The sequence below is a fragment of the Porites lutea genome, chromosome 5, assembly GCF_958299795.1.
Source record: "Porites lutea chromosome 5, jaPorLute2.1, whole genome shotgun sequence".
NCBI classification, from domain to species: domain Eukaryota; kingdom Metazoa; phylum Cnidaria; class Anthozoa; order Scleractinia; family Poritidae; genus Porites; species Porites lutea.
In genome coordinates this window covers 19,357,747-19,376,998 of record NC_133205.1, presented here as the reverse complement: position 1 = coordinate 19,376,998, position 19,252 = coordinate 19,357,747, and the positions used below count along the sequence as shown (strand labels likewise).

The window sequence follows — 19,252 nt, the reverse complement described above, 5'->3', positions numbered from 1 at the left end:
AATAACCCATTAAACAGTTGCGCTCGTCATCTCTGTCCTGTTCCTTGGTGGGTAAGGGAACTCCCATATGAAAATGACGGGGTTGCTCGTCTCTCGTAGACGTAGACATAGCAGTTTTTGGTCTCACTTTGACTGTGCAGGACAAAAAGCCACTATTTTTAACCATAAATGTATCGCTTAACCCCCTGTTAACGGACGTAACTTTGTTGGCCAACAACTCGCAATATTTTTCAACATTGTTGGAAGTTGTTGCGTCCGTTTGCCCATAGCTTTAGGGTTGTGCGTAAAGAAATATCTATATAGAAAAAGGCGTTGTCATAATGAGTTAAAGAGTGTTCTACTTTGGCTGCCATTTGTGATCGTAACCGAGGGAGACTGGTTATGAATACTGGGAAACAGTGAAGATGAAAACAACGATGTTCAGTTTATGAGTATAGTTTCTTGGTGTTGCAGACGGTACAACTGCAATTATTAATCTACTTATCCATCGAGCATTCCGCTATGCTTTCATATTGGAGCCCCCACCTTCCCCCCGAGACCCCTACAACAATCTAAAGAAAAAAAGGTGCTTTGACGAAAATTAAACCATAGAGACCCCACAGAAATTACAGCTTCGTATCAAGAGTACTAGTTTTACTGGTGTTAGAAGCTGATGCCTCACGGTAACATGGCTGGCTCTGATCCAATAGTCTGAAATAATAGTAAGGGGTATCTTCTGTCATCATCTCTTCCAGTATCGGTATTAGTTGAGCGAATGAGGGTCGTTCATTTGGATCCTCCTTCCAGCAGTCCATCATCAATTTGTATCTGTTGAAAAAGGAAGCTCTAGTTTAAAATACCACTACACAAAGATATGTCTCTATTTACTTTGAATATTGAAGACACTTATGTTCTATTGGCTCTTTTTAGAATGGGGCAAGATAAAGCAAAGAGGCGCGCTGAAGGTTCCACTCCTCGGAAAAGGTTGACAATTTGTTTGAAGGACTATGTAAGTACGTATTTCTTCATCGTGCCCTCTATTCGGAGGTCTTTTATTATCTCTATTCTGACTTACATTTCATCGCTGCACGTGTTGGGTTTCTCCATCCGATATCCAGATTTAAGTAAACTGCATAACCTCATAGGGCTTATCCCAGGGTATGGAGTACCCCCTAAAATAACAAAATAAAGATCAATGCTGTCTTATCAAAGATTATCAGGCTTTTCTAATTTTTCATTTTGAAATCGCTGGTGATCCCAACAATCTGATTGGCTTTCAGCGGTGTAATTTATTTACGAATCACACAATCACATCTGCTCTAAATCGCGTTATTTATGTTCTAAGCCACGTCGCACCGTCGCACCTTGGTGTATATCGCATCATTTCTGTTTCAAATACAAAATGAGATGTAAAAGCCCTTTTGTTTCCGCTTTTCAACAGGCTATCTGATCTGCCTACAGGCAGGTCCTTCCCTATGGTTCTTGATCTAAGGCACGCCCCTTGTACGCTACGTAAGAGCTGCCATCCTTCACTCTATCCAGCATTCCCGCTCGAAGTCTTCCAGGTGGTCTCTTTCTTGGTATTCTTCCCTAAATAACTAATGGGACACGATCACGATGTCGTAGGGTTTGACCAAGCCAGACTCTCTGTCTTCTGTTGATAACAGATATGATGGCCCTCTCCTCACCGACACGCCTCAATACTTCTTTGTTACAGACTTTGTCAGACCAATTTATGTTTAAAACCTTTCTTCAAAGCCACATCCCACAGCTCTCCAGTCTTCGCACGTCCTCTTTCTTTACGGTCTATCATTCGGCTCCATTCAGAAAAGTACCCCAGATGACAGTCTTTATAATTCTCTTCTTCAGGCAAAGGCTAGCGCGCCGAAGGCTTTTGTCAGCAGTTCTTTTTTCTTAGTAAACGCGTTTTCCGGCTATTCTCGATCTAATTTATTTTTCACAGGATCCATCCTGTGTAATGAGGCTCTCAAGGTTGTTAAGGTGCGACGATTCTTGACTTAATTGTTTACCCTCAAGAAACATCGTGAATTCCTCACCAGGCCTCTTACTGATTTTCTTCACCTTAGTCTTCTTAACATTGATCTTCATATCATATTCCCCCGTGCTTTCCTGCACTTTACCCATCATAAGTTGCAGACCTTTAACCGAACTGGTTAAGGTTGCTTGATCATCCGCAAAGCGCACTGTCTTAATGAGATGACCTCCCACTCGAATACCTTCATTCACACTACTTAAAGCATCTCTTAGCATGGCTTCAGAATATATGTTAACGAGTATGGGGGATAACGAGCTAACTTGTCTGGTGCCACGGCCAATCACTGCTGGTACGGATTGAATTTTGCGACTTCAAAATGGCTGTAATAAAGTGATAATTTCACTTTGTGTCGTGCAATTTTAGTCTAAAATCATACTTCTGATCTCAAATCGAACTCGTGCGCGAAATCGCGCATATGATTTCAGACCAAATTGCCCTCCACTCAGTTCAACGTATATACATCGTGTATTATCAATTTACCAACCTCCAGGAGGGATTAAAATAACGTAATGTACAAGTTTACCATTACTGAGTATTCATTTCGCCAAGTGACACGTGATATCAGGTCAAGTTGTGGTTAAGGGTATGACTTACAGGCTGGATTATTATGAGCCTGCGCTCCTCCCCGGTAAAGACGGCTGGGAGAGCGGCGGAAGTTAGCCTATTATTTTTTCTAGTTGTTTAGCAATCACGACATTATGCGAGAATGGCTTCTTTTATAAAGCGGTTCGATTCTCCCGTGACTGCTATCCGAAAACTGAACAGTCAGATTTTCCCTAACTACTGTCATTGGGGATTCCTCTCAATTCCCTCAGGTATAACAAAATGACTAGAGTATTATTCTACCAGCATCAGTATACAAAGATTTATAAAACTAGCTTACCCATGGTGGCTAGTTCCCACAAAACAACTCCAAAAGACCATCTGCAATAAAAGGAAGCAGATAAAGAAATAGCAAGAATTCACTTCATAGAAATATCAATTTTGTTTGTCTCGCCCCATGGATGGTAATCCAGGAAGTTTTTGCTTGGAGTCATGGACTTTGGAATCCGAAATCCAGCTAATTATGAAATTCTGGAATCTAGGCCTTTTGAAATCTGGAATACACTGAGTTGGAATCCGGAATCTAGTATCTGGAATGCGGGATGTGGAGCGTGGAATCTAGGATCGAAGATGGTCTCTGATTAACTTCATTGGCTCAAAGTTTCTGTTTATATATGTTATTTTCAAGATTCACGCCTGGAACAGGCTAATGTTTTCCAAACACTTGAGTATTTCTTTAGAGATAGAGTGATAGCCGCTACTGTAGACAGTGTCATAATCAAAATTGTGCTCTTTCTTTTCAGACAGTTCTAAACAGTACATTGCAGGGTCTTTGTTATATAAAACCTCAACTTCACACTCCATCACAGGAATCCTAAGCTTGGCCTAACTGTGACCTCGTTAACATATACTCACACGTCAGTCTTGAAAGTAAAAATGCCGTTTTCCAACGCTTCAGGTGCCATCCATTTCATTGGTAGCTTGTGCACGCTCGTAACTTCGTATATTTCACTCTCATTTGCGCGGCGTAACAAACCAAAATCGGCAATCTTTACCGCTCTGTCCTCACCAAGTAGAATATTACGGGCTGCTAGGTCACGATGAATGAATCCTTTGCTGGCCAAGTATTCCTGGCAGAGAAGTAACGAAATTATTTCTCAAAGAATTTTTAGTTACCAGATTCCAATATGAAATTAAAATGGAAGCTCGATTTTACGATATGGCAGGGGGATAGCAGTTTAATCGGGATATCGTTGTAAACGAACTCCCGATTTAACGATTTGACGGAAAAGCAACCAAGTGCAATGAAACATCTGTTCCAGGCTCAAAAATAGCCCGTCACCGCCCCTTTTTCCTAGATCACGCTTTAATATTTTTGCCGGTGCTTTACACTTTTTTGCCGGTGCCTTACGCTTTTTTGCCTTATTTTTGCCGGTGCCACCCCTACTCTCGAGAGGCTGGAACAGGCTACTGCAAGCTGTGCCTGGCAAACGGTCCGGAAAGCGGTAGGAAGTGATCATCGGTCTATTCATGAAGAATGGAGGGAGGATTTCCGTCACAGCTGTTGGAAAACGAAGGAACAAATTAAGGAATTGGTTTACAATATCCCCGCGACGTATACTTTTCAGCACAAAAAGCTGTCAAAGTTGAACAAGCTAAGTGAACTACAGTCGACTCCAGATAACTCGAACCCTCGCTAACTCGAACCTTGTGCTAACTCAAACCAGAATCCATTTCCCCTGGATTTCCTTTACTGTAATTTATCCTCGGTAACTCGAACCCTCGATAACTCGAAACTCCCGCTAACTCGAAGTAATTTTTGTTTCCCTTCAGATCACTTTCATACAATTTTACCTTCGATAACTCGAAGGGATGAATATTGGCTGAAAAATAAGGTTTTCAGTTAAGATTTCAATCGCGGAAGAAAGCCCGATAACACCTGTTGACGCTTAATTAAATGCTGTTTTTCAGGGAGACTTAAGGTGAGTGGAATAAAGCCTTCCATAGACTGCCACGCCCGAAAAAGAAAAAAAAACTGTTGGTTCTTACTATACTGCTGATTTCTATTTCGAAGTCATCCAAAACAGCATACCTAGTGAACATTATTCATTTAGAGCCAAATATACAGCTGAGCCATCAGATATATCAGTTGAGCTTACAATAGTTAGCAAATACTGAAAATACCATCATAGTTGCCACTTACGAAAAGCAATCCTTTCAGCCATCAGTTCCACTTGCAGACCGTTTATTGTGCTTTCCAAGATCCCGATTACGGGAGTCAAGATTTTTCTAGTCCTTGCTGCTCAGTCATCCAGTCCCGAAAACAAATTTAACCATTGCTTTTTCTTTTCTTTACTTCCCTTCTTTTCTTTTCCTCTCCTTTTTGCTTTCTATTTCCTGTTTTACCGTGAATGTCAGGGGCGTAGCCAGCCCATAGTCCTGTAGGCCCGGGCCTTCAAATTGTTGATTGGATCACTCTACCGCTTGTAATAAATTATGCGTTGTTGGGGTGAGCTTAAAAAACATAAGACCTGTTGGTGAGGTCAGTACGTACTGGTCATGCGTGCAATTTTCAGGATATGTGGAAATGAAAGTCAGCCAGGCCTACAACTACTCGAAAAGCTGGCTACATCCCTCTATACCAGGCTTGTACGATTCAAATGAAATAACTGATAGTTTAGTCTTATTCCGATCATATGGCTGTATTCATTAGACACCTTTTCGAAAATACGAACAGACTTGATTTTTCAATAGGTGCCTTCACAACGGCTCCATGTGATTTTTAGGCTTCTCGGGCTATAGAAAATTTAAAAAAACTCGTTTTTGACCTATTTTAAGATCAAACAGCTCAATTTTATATGTGTCGTGTTTCACGAAAAATTCAGCAAGATAGTAGTTAGCGCTACTATGGTCTGTTATAAATAACGCAGAAATTTGGATGCTTGAAAAATCTGCCGTCTCAAGACCGAACAGTATTAATACGGGGAAGAGGCAGATTCTTGTGATTTGCAAACGATGACTAAATTGCTCAAAGCATTCTTCAGTCGAAAAAGTTCTTACCATCCCTTTAGCAATCTGCCACGCATAACATAAGACTTCTTTCCCAGAAATGTCTTCTTCATCATCTTCCTTGCCCTCACAGCTGCCTTCTTCTTTCTCGATGGTGATCTTTTCTTCGACGTTTCTTAAAGCCTCAGAAGGAGTGAGCTCTTTTTCTTTGGAGAAGTGGGCAATATTGATCGAAGGTAACACCATCACCGACGTAGCCGACCCCTTTTGTCCTTGTCCAGATTGAGGCGCATCATTGATTAGAACTCCTCTTTCATCGTCTTCCAGGTCGATTTCAATTTCCTTCGTCTCGCTGCAATGATGACCACCGACTTTTCCACTTTCTTCATTATTTCTTTCCCTGTTCTCCTCTTTCAGGTTTTCATCCAGGACATCTTTTGTTTGCAGGTTTCTGGACACCAGTTTCGGCCTCTCAGGAATAGGAGGTTTAAGCCTTTCAACAACATCACTTTGACGACTCTTTTTCATTGTAAGCTGCAAAAAAATATTGAAATGAATTCCGTCTGACCATGAAATGGTTTTGTCAGCAGAAACAATTTCAACACTATCAGTTGGTCAGCCGAAATATTTTTACACATTTAAAAGGAATCGATGTGAATTGAAAGATTACTTAACCGACGTTAAACTGAAAATCTAGCCGGGAATACCTTATGGGCCAACTTTCTTTAAATCGTCCATGGAAAATTTAAATGGATTAAACTGCAATAGAAACAAAGCTTTTCTTCTGCTTTGTTGCAATTTTCTATGACATTTTAAGATACACAGTCCCAAAAACGCGACGTGTACTTTTGAATATTTGGTTTGACCTAATGCCACTTGTGACGTCATATCTGGTACAGGGCTTTCGGGACGCACAATCATTATCTCCACCAAAATATTTTGAAGGGTTTTTTAAAAAGAAACTTTTCTACTACGTCGGTCGGAGGGTGAAAAGCAAAACTCTCGCTGGTGTTATGGGTTGATTTGAATAACTCATCTTGCCACCATTGAAAGATCGTGGATCGAAAAGCTGACAGGCATTTTGAGTGGAAGCCCTTTGTTAGCTTGAATCAAGGACGGTTTATCAAATGGCGGAGCTCAACTATGGTGAATTCATGGGAAAATGAGAAAAAAATAAGTAAATTGCCAGAATGAAAAGCGTTCTTTGAAGTAAACTATTGTTGTCTTGTTACCATGTTCAAACAATACTGTAGCTCCACCATTAGTAATCCCGTGATTCATGCTGGGGGGAGGGGGGTACTCTCAAAAATTTCGAATAGTTGAGACAAGCGAAAACCAATATCCTATAAAGACCCAAACATGGAAAATGAAGCCCAGTTCAAGGGAAAAACAAGACCTAAGAATCAGTGGAAACAGAAAAAAACTTCCTTAAATCGCGCTCCTAATCAGCTCTAGGGTAAAGTTCAGTTTTAACAGATCTATGATTTGTTTTTGGTGTGTTGGGCATTAACGCAGGTGAATTTTACCTGATAGAATAAGGGTACCCTATCTAAGGATCGCATCGGCAACACTGCTCCAATAAGGGCAACAAGGATACCATATTTAAGGATGGAGATCCTCATCCTATCGGGCGGGAGTACCCCCAGGGGTAAACGCTCAAAACGTCATTTTTTTTTCTTTTTTGACCACCTACCCCTCCCCTAAGACAAACACTACCTTCTTACTTAGGGAAAAATGTGGCTTAGGGGAGGGATAGGTGGGCTGTTTCCCGCAAAACCTTAACTGATCCTACCGGGGCAAGCTTGACTTTATTAACTAAGCGTTGAATACAATTTTTTGTATATTTACCGATCTTTGTTTTCCGAATACATGAATAGCATTTAAACAGTCTGGCTATATAAACCGCGTTTGGAAAAATACGAATATCCGGTTGCATTCATTTCTCATTTTTAGTGCACCTCTGTCTTTGAGAACTTAACGATGGTTTTTAGACGTGTGATGAGGTAGAGGATTTTCCTTCTGCCTTAAGAGACCACACAATGTAAGAAAAAGAACATACACGCCCAGGACGATGTTCATTAGAAAGTGCAGCGCAGAATACTTATGACGTGAGAATAACTAATTTGCCGTGTTTCTCTGAAATTTGCCATTTTCGTTATTTTCATGACAAAAGTCAGACAAACGTGACATTTTAATAACAAAAAGACAAACAAACTTGAGGAATTTGTTTGTCTGCATGAGTTTGAGTTCTATTAATAATACCTGTGCGCAGCCCTATTGCGAATGGAGAGAAGATATTTTTTAAACAAAAGGCAAAAAAGAAGGCCACAAATTTTTATTGATACGGCAGATAAAGTAATGATACCTGTTGCCTTTTGTGTCTGAGCCACTGAAGAAGATCTCCGTTTGGAACATATTCCATGATTAACATAATGGGAGGTGATTGGATCCAGTACCCGAGCATGCTCACAATATTAAGGTGTGCTCCGACTTCCTTCATCAGCTCAATTTCCCGAACTAACTGCCGTTTGTCCTCCTCCGTGGAATTTTCTAAAAAAAAAAAGACATTTAAAGAAAATCCAGGTAACAGTGACCTACGTAAACGCTACACGATATCAGTTAGTACTAACAATGAAAACCAGATGTAAAGACACAGACAGGGACATCCCAGTACGCTTTTGTAGTTCACTTCATTAAGGATTTTCGGCTCACCGTCATCGTCATCAAATAAATGTTAAAGCTTTGTTAAACGTATTTTAGTATTTAAACGGTAGGTATAGGCATATTTTTATCCCCTAAAAATTTCTCATCTGTTGGGATTTCCTAGCTGAAAGTTTAGTGATCCGAAAATTATAGGGATCAAAACTTACCGTTTCGAAAAAGGCTCCCGAAAGTTCTAGGTGACCTTTTTAGGGTAAAAATCAGATAAAAAATGGCCAATTATGCCATTTTTTGACGTTCGAAAATCCTAAGAGAGGCAGGCTAGCAAGAGATTTTACAACAAATGTTCCGAAAATTCTAGATCTCAAATCGTCTTCCGAACAGATATTTTCCGAAAATTGTCGTTGGGTGCCCCTGAAGATTGCTCTTAGAAGAACGAATATTCAAACTCCATTTTACACTCTATGTGCTCTGGAAAATCATTGCAAAGTTTAGGGGCGCAAAAAGAAAAAGCATGATCGTCCAAAAAAATTTTGGCCTTGATCTGGGTGTCACTAATTAACAAGTTCAAGGTTGATGATCGTGAACTCCTAACAGGCTTGTAAGTTTGAAACAAATGATGATTATAGCTCGGACATAAATAATTGAAAATTCCGCTACTCATGCTCCAAGGGAAGCCAATGTACAACCTCATACGATCAGATAAAGTTCTCAAGTGACTGAAACATGTGAATAACGTATTTCGAAAGATCACATAAGAGAACGACCAGTCTACACATTACGAAGGCATGCACTAACATTTTGAATTGGTTTAAAGAGATAAGCTGTTATCATGTCACAGCCCTGAGAAGTGATCATGCAGTGGTTTTGTTAAAAGGTGCCCGCTCGGTTTTCGCTTGAACACGGGCATCGATTTAAGCGCTATATACTTTTTAGTACATTTAAATAATGTGACATAATCTCGAGCCTGCCTAAGACCACTTATAACACGACTAACCTTGGAGCGCACCTTATCAATGTTCTGATCTCACTAAAGGTTTTTATGTCTACATTCATTTATTCATTGCAAATCGTGTAGTAAATTGCAAACATTCAGGGAGGTCATTAATATAAGTAGAAAGCAAAATTTAAGATCTAAAATGGGCCCCTGAGGTACATCACAATCAGTTACCGACTGGGGCATTGAGATGCTGTTTTCCACGATATAATGTTTGCTATCTATTGGTTGATTAAATATTCAAACCTCTTACAAGAGAGGCTCTCTTGCCTGTTATTAATAAGAATCACTCCCGTGAATAGCGTTTGCTGAAAGAGTAAGTTATCTTTTTGCCATATTCTGAACTCACACACCTGGTAGAACTTTTGTAGCAACAATACGTCCCTCATGCGAATCCAAACTGTGATCCTTGTGTTTGGAGGATGTATTCTTTTCAGGTAACCCCCTTATCACGCTCTTATAAACTCTTCCAAAAGCGCCTCGTCCCAGTTCTTCCATGATAGTAACCCGCTCGTGTGGGACTTCCAGCAACATAAACTCAGCAATGTCAGACTCATTGGGTCTAAAGAAAATAGTGCAAATTAAATGTTAATGAAATTCGTCGTCATTAATCATGGGCTTGTGGTAATGCTTAAATCAGAGATGGCTTCCTGGTTTACACAAGGTGATAAAAGTTACATCGCCTTGGTCTGTAAGGAAGGTCACTCACCAGCGCGACTTGACTGAGAGAGACAGACACTTAAAGACAGACAGACACTTACACAGAAAAAATATCGCCTATTTCCACATGCATATAATTATCATAATGCAAAGCATTCATAAAGAAATACCGTTCATTCCTCTTTGCTCTCTTACGGTAGACAATTATCCCCACCACCAAAGCAGAAAGAGCCACGGAAACTCCCAACACTATCCAGAGTATGGGAACTCCCGTAGGAGTCACTGAGGAATACAAAGAATCGTAAATGTAAAGAGCTGTTGATATATAAACGTGGTCGGAATAAGTTTCCTAATAAACTTATAAATGGAATAAGTTTCCTAGTAACTATTTCTCGTTTACGACTCATTATAGTTCACAGGCCTCCACATTCTGCTAATCATGCTGTGACCTCATCCACATTTTTCACTGAGCCTTTTACCGATTACCTCGCGTCTCTGGTCTTGTCAAGTAAGCCCTTGATAATTTTGGGCGATTTTAATATCCGTATGGACCTACTACCTGTCGGATATACTGGATTCGATGGGTCTCAAGCAGCATGTTTGTCTACTACGCATGAACTTGGTCATACACTTGTCGTGCCCTATCACGCCTCTGCTTCGCGAGCTACATTGGTTACCTGTTTGCTACTGTTTTGAATACAAAATATTACTGTGACCGGCAAAATTTTTGCATAGCAAAGGCGTAGCTGCATCGATGCGTGGTTACTCAGCTGGAAAAAGAGAGGAAAACAGGTAACTGATAGCAACTACCAGTAACTTCAGTAACTACCAGTAACTTCTAGTAACTGCCAGTAACTACTAGTAACTACAAGTAACTTCTAGTAACTTCTAGTAACTACCAGTAACTACTAGTAACTATTAGTACCTTCTAGTAACTACCAGTAACTACTAGTAACTATTAGTAACTTCTAGTAACCACCAGTAACTTCTAACAACTACCAGTAACTTCTAGTAACTACCAGTAACTACTAGTAATTACCAGTAACTTCTAGTAACTGCTAGTAACCACTAGTAACTAAAAGTAACTACCAGTAACCACTAGCAACTACCAGTAACTATTAGTAACTACCAGTGACTATTAGAAACTACCTTTAACTACTAGTAACTACCAGTAACTACTAGTAACTATAAGTAACTACCAGTAATTACTAGCAACTACCTTTTATTAGTAGTAACTACCAGTAACTAGTACTAACTACAAGTAACTACCAATAACTTCTAGTGACTACCAGTAACCACTAGTAACTACAAGTAACTACCAGTAACTACTAGCAACTACCAGTAACTTCTAGTAACTACCACTAACTACTAGTAACTACCAGTAACTTCTAGTAACTACCAGTAACCACTAGTAACTACAAGTAACTACCAGCAGTAACTACCAGCAACTACCAGTAACTTCTAGTAACTACCAGTAACTACTAGTAACTACCAGTAACTACCAGTAACTACAAGTAACTACCAGTAACTACTAGCAACTACCAGTAACTTCTACTAACTACCAGTAACTACTAGTAACTACCAGTAACCACTAGCAACTACAAGTAACTACCAGTAACTACTAGTAACTACTAGTAACTACTAGTAACTACCTTTAACAACTAGTAACTACCAGCAACTACTAGTAACTACAAGTAACTACCAGTAACTACTAGCAACTACCAGTAACTCCTACTAACTACCAGTAACTACTAGTAACTACCAGTAACCACTAGCAACTACAAGTAACTGCCAGTAACTACATTTAACTACTAGTAACTACCAGTAACTACTAGTAACTACCTTTAACTACTAGTAACTACCAGCAACTACTAGTAACTACAAGTAACTACCAGTAACTACTAGCAACTACCAGTAACTACTACTAAGTACCTTTCACTTCTAGGAACTACAAGTAACTACAAGTAACTACTAGCAACTAACAGTAACCACTAGCATAACCAGTAACTACTAGTAACTACAAGTAACTAGTACTAGTAACTACTAGCAACTACCAGTAACTACTAGTAACTACAGGTAACTACTAGTAACCACTAGTTACTACTAGTGACTATCAGTGAGAAGACACAATACTACATATTACACAGAGTGTATATTATTGGTGCACTTGTGGCTTTATAGCAACCAGATATTGCGAACATGGATTTACGATTCATGTTATTACTCACTTTGCTTGGAAATATTACAGCTCGACAGTTCTGTGTGGACAGCGCAAAAATATAGAACGGTTCCGTGTGAACGAAGTGTCCTTTCAAATTTTTCAAACCGTTGAAAATTCGACCGGTACCGTGTTAACGTAACCTCAAAGGGGAAGCAAACATTATCAGTTGACCTCTTTTCCAACTGATTTTGATTTTCTTATAGAAACCTTTCTTAAAAGCTTTTTGACCTCTTTCACTGAAAGTGGTTTGGATATAAGAAAATGTTAAAGACTATAGAACAATTTTGATATGTTCAAATTCATACTTGAGGCACAACAATGAATGATACATTTCTTTTATTTTATTCCCCAAGGTATGACTTTTGATATATTGAAACTGGCCTCTTTTTGTCAGCCTCACCGTCAATTTGCCAGATGTAGAAATGCAGGCCAATTAAGATGGCCATGAACATACAGCGTCGTGACAGGCTATTTACTACAGATGAACAGTCGCTTAAAGTTTAAAAGTTACAGAATGATAAACTTCCAGTAAGCCGAGGCTATAATCTGTACATTCTTATTTTTATTGAACATCAAAGGGCTTTGTTGTGGTAAATTTCCGTCTTGATCTGTTTTACTGCCCACTTGGCTTATGAGGGAGCTAAAAGGGGGTGTCTACTTCCCCGGAGGTCTGCCCCTAGCAGAGAGGGTCCACAATAGGTTTGGCGGGATGCGTGATTTGGCTGTTTTACGTGGTGTACTCGAGATGCGAGCTAAAAAAAGGAGCGGGAAGCGGAAATTTGATTATGAGCGGGAGCGGGATTTCCTATTTTTATTGGGTTGGGATGCGGGAATCGTAAGGAAAAAGTAGCGGGATACGGGGATCAAGTTTTGTCGTGACCCATTTTGACTCTTTTGTGTACAGCGCCCATGTACTAGGAACTACTAGTCGCCAAGGAAATGAAGCCTGTCAGTTTTATCCATTATCACCTTTGCGTGTTTTCGTCTTATCCGCTACTTGGTAACTGACGGTGTGCGTGAACGGTCAATGGAAAGGTCTGGAGTGAGGCCAAAAAACGAATTAGACTAGGCAGGGACACGAAAAATACGCGGTTAATTTTATACAGTCTTCGCCTGTACTTCGCACCTTTTAAAACCGATTGTGAGCAAAAAGGACTGGTTTGCAAACTATTGCAGGTCACACGCACCTATTATTGAGCGGATTTAAGAATGGAAGAAAGTAAAGAGATTTTAAACAGGAATGAGTACAAGTAGTAGTACAAAAGAGGAAGAAATCGAGGACCAAGCGCAAGAAGGGTGGAAAAGTACACTTTCTGCATGGGAGTTGTCTACAGTTGCTTGTGCTGTTGGATTCAATAGGTACCCTGGGTGCAAGAGACTTTTCTTGCGCGGTTTCCGGTTTCGGTCAAGTCCTAAAAAGTGACCCGCGCGAAAAGCCTCTGAACCTGAGCGCCATCCCTTTCATAGCGCCGAGCCAATTACAACACCGCTTACACCAAAACATACAGAATATGGATGTTTTGCTGATTGGTTCCTTGGAGATATCGAATATTTCAAATGCTCTGATTGGATTACAATCACAATAGGCGCGTGATCGGAACGCGAGTGGTTTGAAGGTGACAAGGATTTAATCCAAACGATCCAAGCACACATCACGTACGTTTTCACTTTTTGGAAGAGAATTGAAAATATCAGATGCCTGTACGACCGGAAGATTTCGATAAGGCAATAGCCGAAGTCATTGGAACATTCGATGGTGTGGAGGAAATATGAGAGGGCATTGTAAATTACTATATTTTAAAGGAGACACATTGGCGGTCTTGCCGACCGGCTGTGAAAAATCACTGCTGTTCTAGTTAAAGTACCTGGCATATGCAGTGAGTAAAAAGGGGGTCAGTAGGCAACATAAAACTCTTACCTCGTGCCAAAATGCTGCTTATTCCAATGAATTTTTTTCTCCAGCAGGTAGATTATGACTGAGCAAATATTCATTAATTTTGCCGTTTGTTTTATACTGAGAGGTCGTGATACGCTTATACGCTTATACGCTGGTCGGCATGATTTGCCCTCTGATGCGAGTCGAGAGCATTTTCTTTGACCTCTTTTGAAACGTAAACTTCTTCATTGCCGCGAAATAAACTTTTAGGTTGTTTAAGTTTCTTCAATGTGCCTCCTGGATCTAAATAACTAAAAGCGATTTTCTTTTGTCGGTGAATGTGAAGGTTTCCTGCAATGTTCGGTCACGCGGGACCTAGCTGGTTAGTATTTTTTGCAGGATATATTTAAATTCTCCTCACTGATTTACAGATCCAAATTTCGAAGAATGAATGGCAGCTTAAACTGAAGCTACATAAATTATGGAGAACTGCAAGGGGACAAGATTGATCTTTAAACAATGATTTTGAAAGTCCAGCTTGTTTTCCTAAAGATAATTTGACTCTTTGGGCTGGAGCGCGTCGTTCCTCCCTTGGTAATTACTTTTAAATTGGCTTAACAGTCTTGCGACCGCCGGTTTGATCGACAGATTAGAGATAAGGTCAAGGTTCATCAAGCACGGTAAATCAGGGCGCCCTGCCCGAGTGGTTTTTTCTCGCGGCTTCGCCGCTCGTGTCTTCGGCCGAAGGCCGGAGATGGGTTGGCCTGCGGCCGACGAAGCTCCTCGTCACACGCGAGAAAAAATCTCTGGTACCCAGGGTATTCAATAGGAGGTTTGGGTTTCCATAAAAGAGAACATTTTATCAATCTGTCCAACCGGTGTGTTCATACACACTTTCCATGAGCCGTTGTCAACGCAGACAATTGGCTTCATCGCCTTATGCAACCTAGCACTAAATCAATCGAAACATCCATCTACCTTACTCAACTGGCTGTTTCCAAATGGCCAGAACTCAGATCGAAGTAAACCTTCTTTTCTGTATAGATGCACTCCCCCCAAAAATAATAATAAGCAAAACAGAAAATAAAGTTACAGTCGTTAATGGTTTAGCCTTGGACCAGGCTCCGCCTTGGGGGAAAAGGGAGAAAAAAATTGATCCCGTTTTTTGCCTTTTTTCCCCACCACGGAGCCTGACCCCAGGCTATTAATGGTTAAGTCAAGAGCCTTCAACATCAAAGCTGCCTATTGCAAGAAAGCAAGTCTTAAACATTGTATAACGTTTTAATATTTCAATAATGAAAGCAGGAAACCCGTAAAAAAATTAGGGCGGGATCTAGTCTGCTGACCAGCAGTTTTTAGAGTTGTCACGCAACGCTCCTCCCCCAAAACTTTGTGGCTGTGTAGCAGACTAGGCGGGATCGGGATTGGGACGTAAAAACAGGCGGGATAGCGGAATTAAGAAGAAAAAAAACTAGCGGCAAGGCGGGATTTGAGAACCCAGCTATTGTGGACCCTAAGCAGAGGTTCAACTGGATATGGTTTGGTGTCAATACCAAAACTTATCAGCTACTATTAAACATACATAAGGTAATATCACACCTGTAGAGCGGGTTTTAAATTTCCAAGAAACTGACCAGTCGCTTTGAAGTTCTCCAAACCAGGAAGACACTCCAATTTCATACCCCTTGTCGCATTCCAGAGATAAAAGATGAAAGGTGGTTGCAGGAACCTTTAATTCGCTCCATTTAGCTTCATCGCCTAGTGGCTTTATCTCCCTAAACCGTACAGTGGTCTTCGTTACGGTGCATACGTTCCTACTCCAAGTTACATTGACTTTGCAACCATGTATTTCCCACTCTTTGTTGTTTATCGCGGGTGTAATTGGTTTGCCTTTAAATAATGAGAATAATACTGCGATTATTTAATGATTTCCACTGATGTATTTGCAGTGATAGATGAATGTAGAAAGGTACACCACTAAACCTACAAAACTGTCTAACAACTACAAAAACTGAAACCTGAATTAACGACCAGCACGCTGACGCCATCTTAAGTAATCGAGCTAATTATGCGCATGCGTTGAGTCCTGTAAAAAGAGTTCTTGATTATCACCGTTGATTAATTCCTGCGGGACCTAAGTCCAATGAATATGACAATAAGCAGACAAAAGAATTATTTCGTTACTTAAATGTACATGTAATTCTGCTCTCGGGCCAAAATAAGTGCTAACATGATCAATATTGAGCTGTAAAACTAGCCAAAAGTGCAAGTATTACAATAGTTTTTGGAAAATTGATAAAAATTATTACGAATCACGCCAAAACATTATGCTAGCACAATCGTTAAAAGCCTAAAACCAGGACTATAAAAAGAACATTCAATTTTTTAACTTCCAACTGACCTCTATACTACTCTCACCTTTACTCAGGTCATAGACCTGCCTCCCAGATAAAGCTATTCCAGTCACATAAAGATCCATGACTGCTCCAACAAACACCCCATTTGCCATTGGCATCTGGACGAAATGTGGATCATTTCCTATGATATACTCTGACTGATAAAGGCCCAACGATGAGAAGAAATATTCATCCCCTTCGTCCCTCAATGCCTCCTCCGTACCATTAACGAACACCTTGATCTTGTGCAGCTGACAGGTTACTGCTACGTGATTCCAGTAATTGATTTGTAAGTCGAAAGCGTTGTGTATCGATAAAATAAGTCGGGAATTCTTGATCGTCACGTAAAATAGTTTTCCACCCTTTGACCAAAGTGCCAGTATAGGCCCGTCAACACCAATATACTTTACCCAAAAAGCAATTGTAAAGTCACAGGTTGTTATGTTAATGTTGGGCACAGTAGCATAGGAACTATTCTGACTGAAAGTCGCTGCTTTGCTTCCAGAACACCAGCCTTTAGTATGGTTAACGGTACCAAAATACCTGTAAGATCACAAAAACCAATGAATGGAATCTAGCTGTGAATAAAAGAATTACCTGTCATAGGAACATGCAAGCCACTATTTTACTCTCGAATCCTACGTTATAAGACAAAAATTTAACCAGTTAACACTATGAGTGTAATGCCGTCTGCAGCAGTCGGAAAGGCAAATGCATAAGTTTGAGGCGATACTGAAACCATTCTCAAGAGAGAATGGTAAATCAGAAAATATATTTAGGAGTTAGAGAAAGTTAAGAAGGGAAGCGAAATAAGAAAATAGGGGTAAGGCATAAAACGCCACTTCTCCGCCCCCTCCCCGCACCAAACCTTGAACAAACAAGATGTATATAACCCAACTTACCCCACATCTGGATCACTGCCATCTAGAAACCAGTGGCCGTATACGGGGTTTCCTAACAAAACGAACAAGTTCAGTTCGTTCCAATAGTAAAGATGGCGATATCAAACAAACCTCCAATAAGCTACTCTCGATTTCATTATACTTCGATCTTCCGCGGCCCTTTATAATCTTTAGAATCATAAGCATTTAAAGTAGACCTAGGTCTCTTTAACTGCGACAGAAAAAGGCATGTATATTTTGTGGTTCAATGTTATCCATGGTTTAAATTTTATTTTCGTTTGTTTTGGGGTATGATAATGTATCATAATGAGTTTAAAACAAAGGAAAATGAAATTTAAACCAAGGAAAAAATTGAACCACAACATATACGCTCAATAACAAAGCGTTGAGATGAAATATCTCTTAGTTCGTCTGAACTTTATTTTTGTTTGTTTGTTATTGTTTGTTGTTTTCCCAAAGGGTCTCCACAATGCATAAGAACATGAGTGAGTCATGAATTCCTTCTTTTCTAGTCCAGTCATTTTGAGGCTGGACCTGCCACTAATTGCAACAGAACCTTTCTCTTCGCCAATCATTTAGGAATGGTCTCTAGATTAACATGCTAGAAGTCCCAAAGGATCCAAGCACGGAACATGTCAAAATTTAAATGGCTAATAACTTACGCTTTACTGCGACATGGAAACGAGGCTAAGAACCGGAAGTTGCTTTTATTCTACTTGTTTATCGCCAGAACTGCACCCGATTCTTCCAAATGTGATTAATAGTACTCCAGGTAGTTCTGTGAACTTTCATCTTGTAGCTATCTTCACTAAATCATGTATAAGTCAAATAATTTCATTAACATTTTTTACTCAAAGACATACAGAATTTCATTTTTTGTCCCTCAGAGAGGTCGGTACTAAAGAAAGGCTATGACACTTCGTTATCGCTCAACAATACCCAGCTACTAAAACCGACTCGTTTTCAAACATACAGATAAGGAAGATATGTTTTAAAAAATACAATATACTCCCGCAGTACTGTCTTATAAAGTTTCACAAGGTACTCAGATTATTTTATGACTTTCGTGCTTTCTTTTCCACGTTACGCGTTTACTCATCTTGGCTGTCATCTTCGTCAAACTGGATTGGAGAATTTGTACAAGCCGTACTTCTGCATTGGCCACATGCAGGTGAACACTCTAGACCATGTTTACGGCAGGTGCATCTTGCCCTGGCACAATCTGACGAGCAGTTACACCTTATCATCTGCAGAAGCGACTCCGGTGCGGCTGGTAGATCAGTCATCCGAGGGAGTACCTGGCCTTCCGTCACCTTCCATCTACCTTCCTCCAATGACATGCCTTCGTTTTCGCCTTTCCATTGCTTCACTTGCAGGTACACTCTTAGGCTATGATGCCGGGCTGCTGCTGACGTCGGAGGAAAATTCTGAGGCTGTATTTGAGAACTATTGGTCGCCAGTTTCTCACAGTAGCGTTGGTAGCGCATGCCGTCTAGTTTCTCCCCAGGTTTTCCTCCGTAGAGGGATACCAGCGCATTTTCTCCCGCTACCACGATATCATCGACTGTGGAAGGGGAGTTGAAAACCTTTGCTTGCTCTCTGAAGTGCAACGAGTTGGCATATTTCTTTAAGGCTACCGCCTTGCCTATGCCATGTACGCGGGAGGTGGTGTCACATCCCAAAATGGCGTGAAGAAATAATAGGTCGTGACAGACATCATCACCCAACTGCTCTTTTACTTTCTTCATGTTCCAAATTCGTCTTCTGGAGTTTGCCTTTGGCTCTGGCTTGAAATAAAGGTCGAAGCTATCTGAAGCTATCTATTCGTCCCCCCTGGGTGAGGTGCGAATTCCTCGCAGAACTGCCATTCGTGCTCATTTTGTAGTCATAAACAAAGGCGCTGGACAGTTGAATCTGAGCTCTGATACGAGGTAGCGTCCAATGTCAATACT

General features: G+C 40.4%; 1 protein-coding gene across 1 annotated transcript; it reads right to left on the bottom strand.

The window, feature by feature from the left end:
* Positions 1-605: 605 nt before the first annotated feature.
* Positions 606-7,209, bottom strand: LOC140938040 (fibroblast growth factor receptor 2-like). Its single transcript, XM_073387585.1, has 6 exons — positions 7,114-7,209; positions 5,639-6,121; positions 3,494-3,708; positions 2,919-2,959; positions 1,055-1,151; positions 606-807 (listed from the first exon to the last, which is right to left on the bottom strand). Exons 1-6 carry the CDS (start codon positions 7,207-7,209, stop codon positions 606-608), a joined length of 1,134 nt encoding a protein of 377 aa, XP_073243686.1.
* Between the last annotated feature and the right edge of the window lie 12,043 nt (positions 7,210-19,252).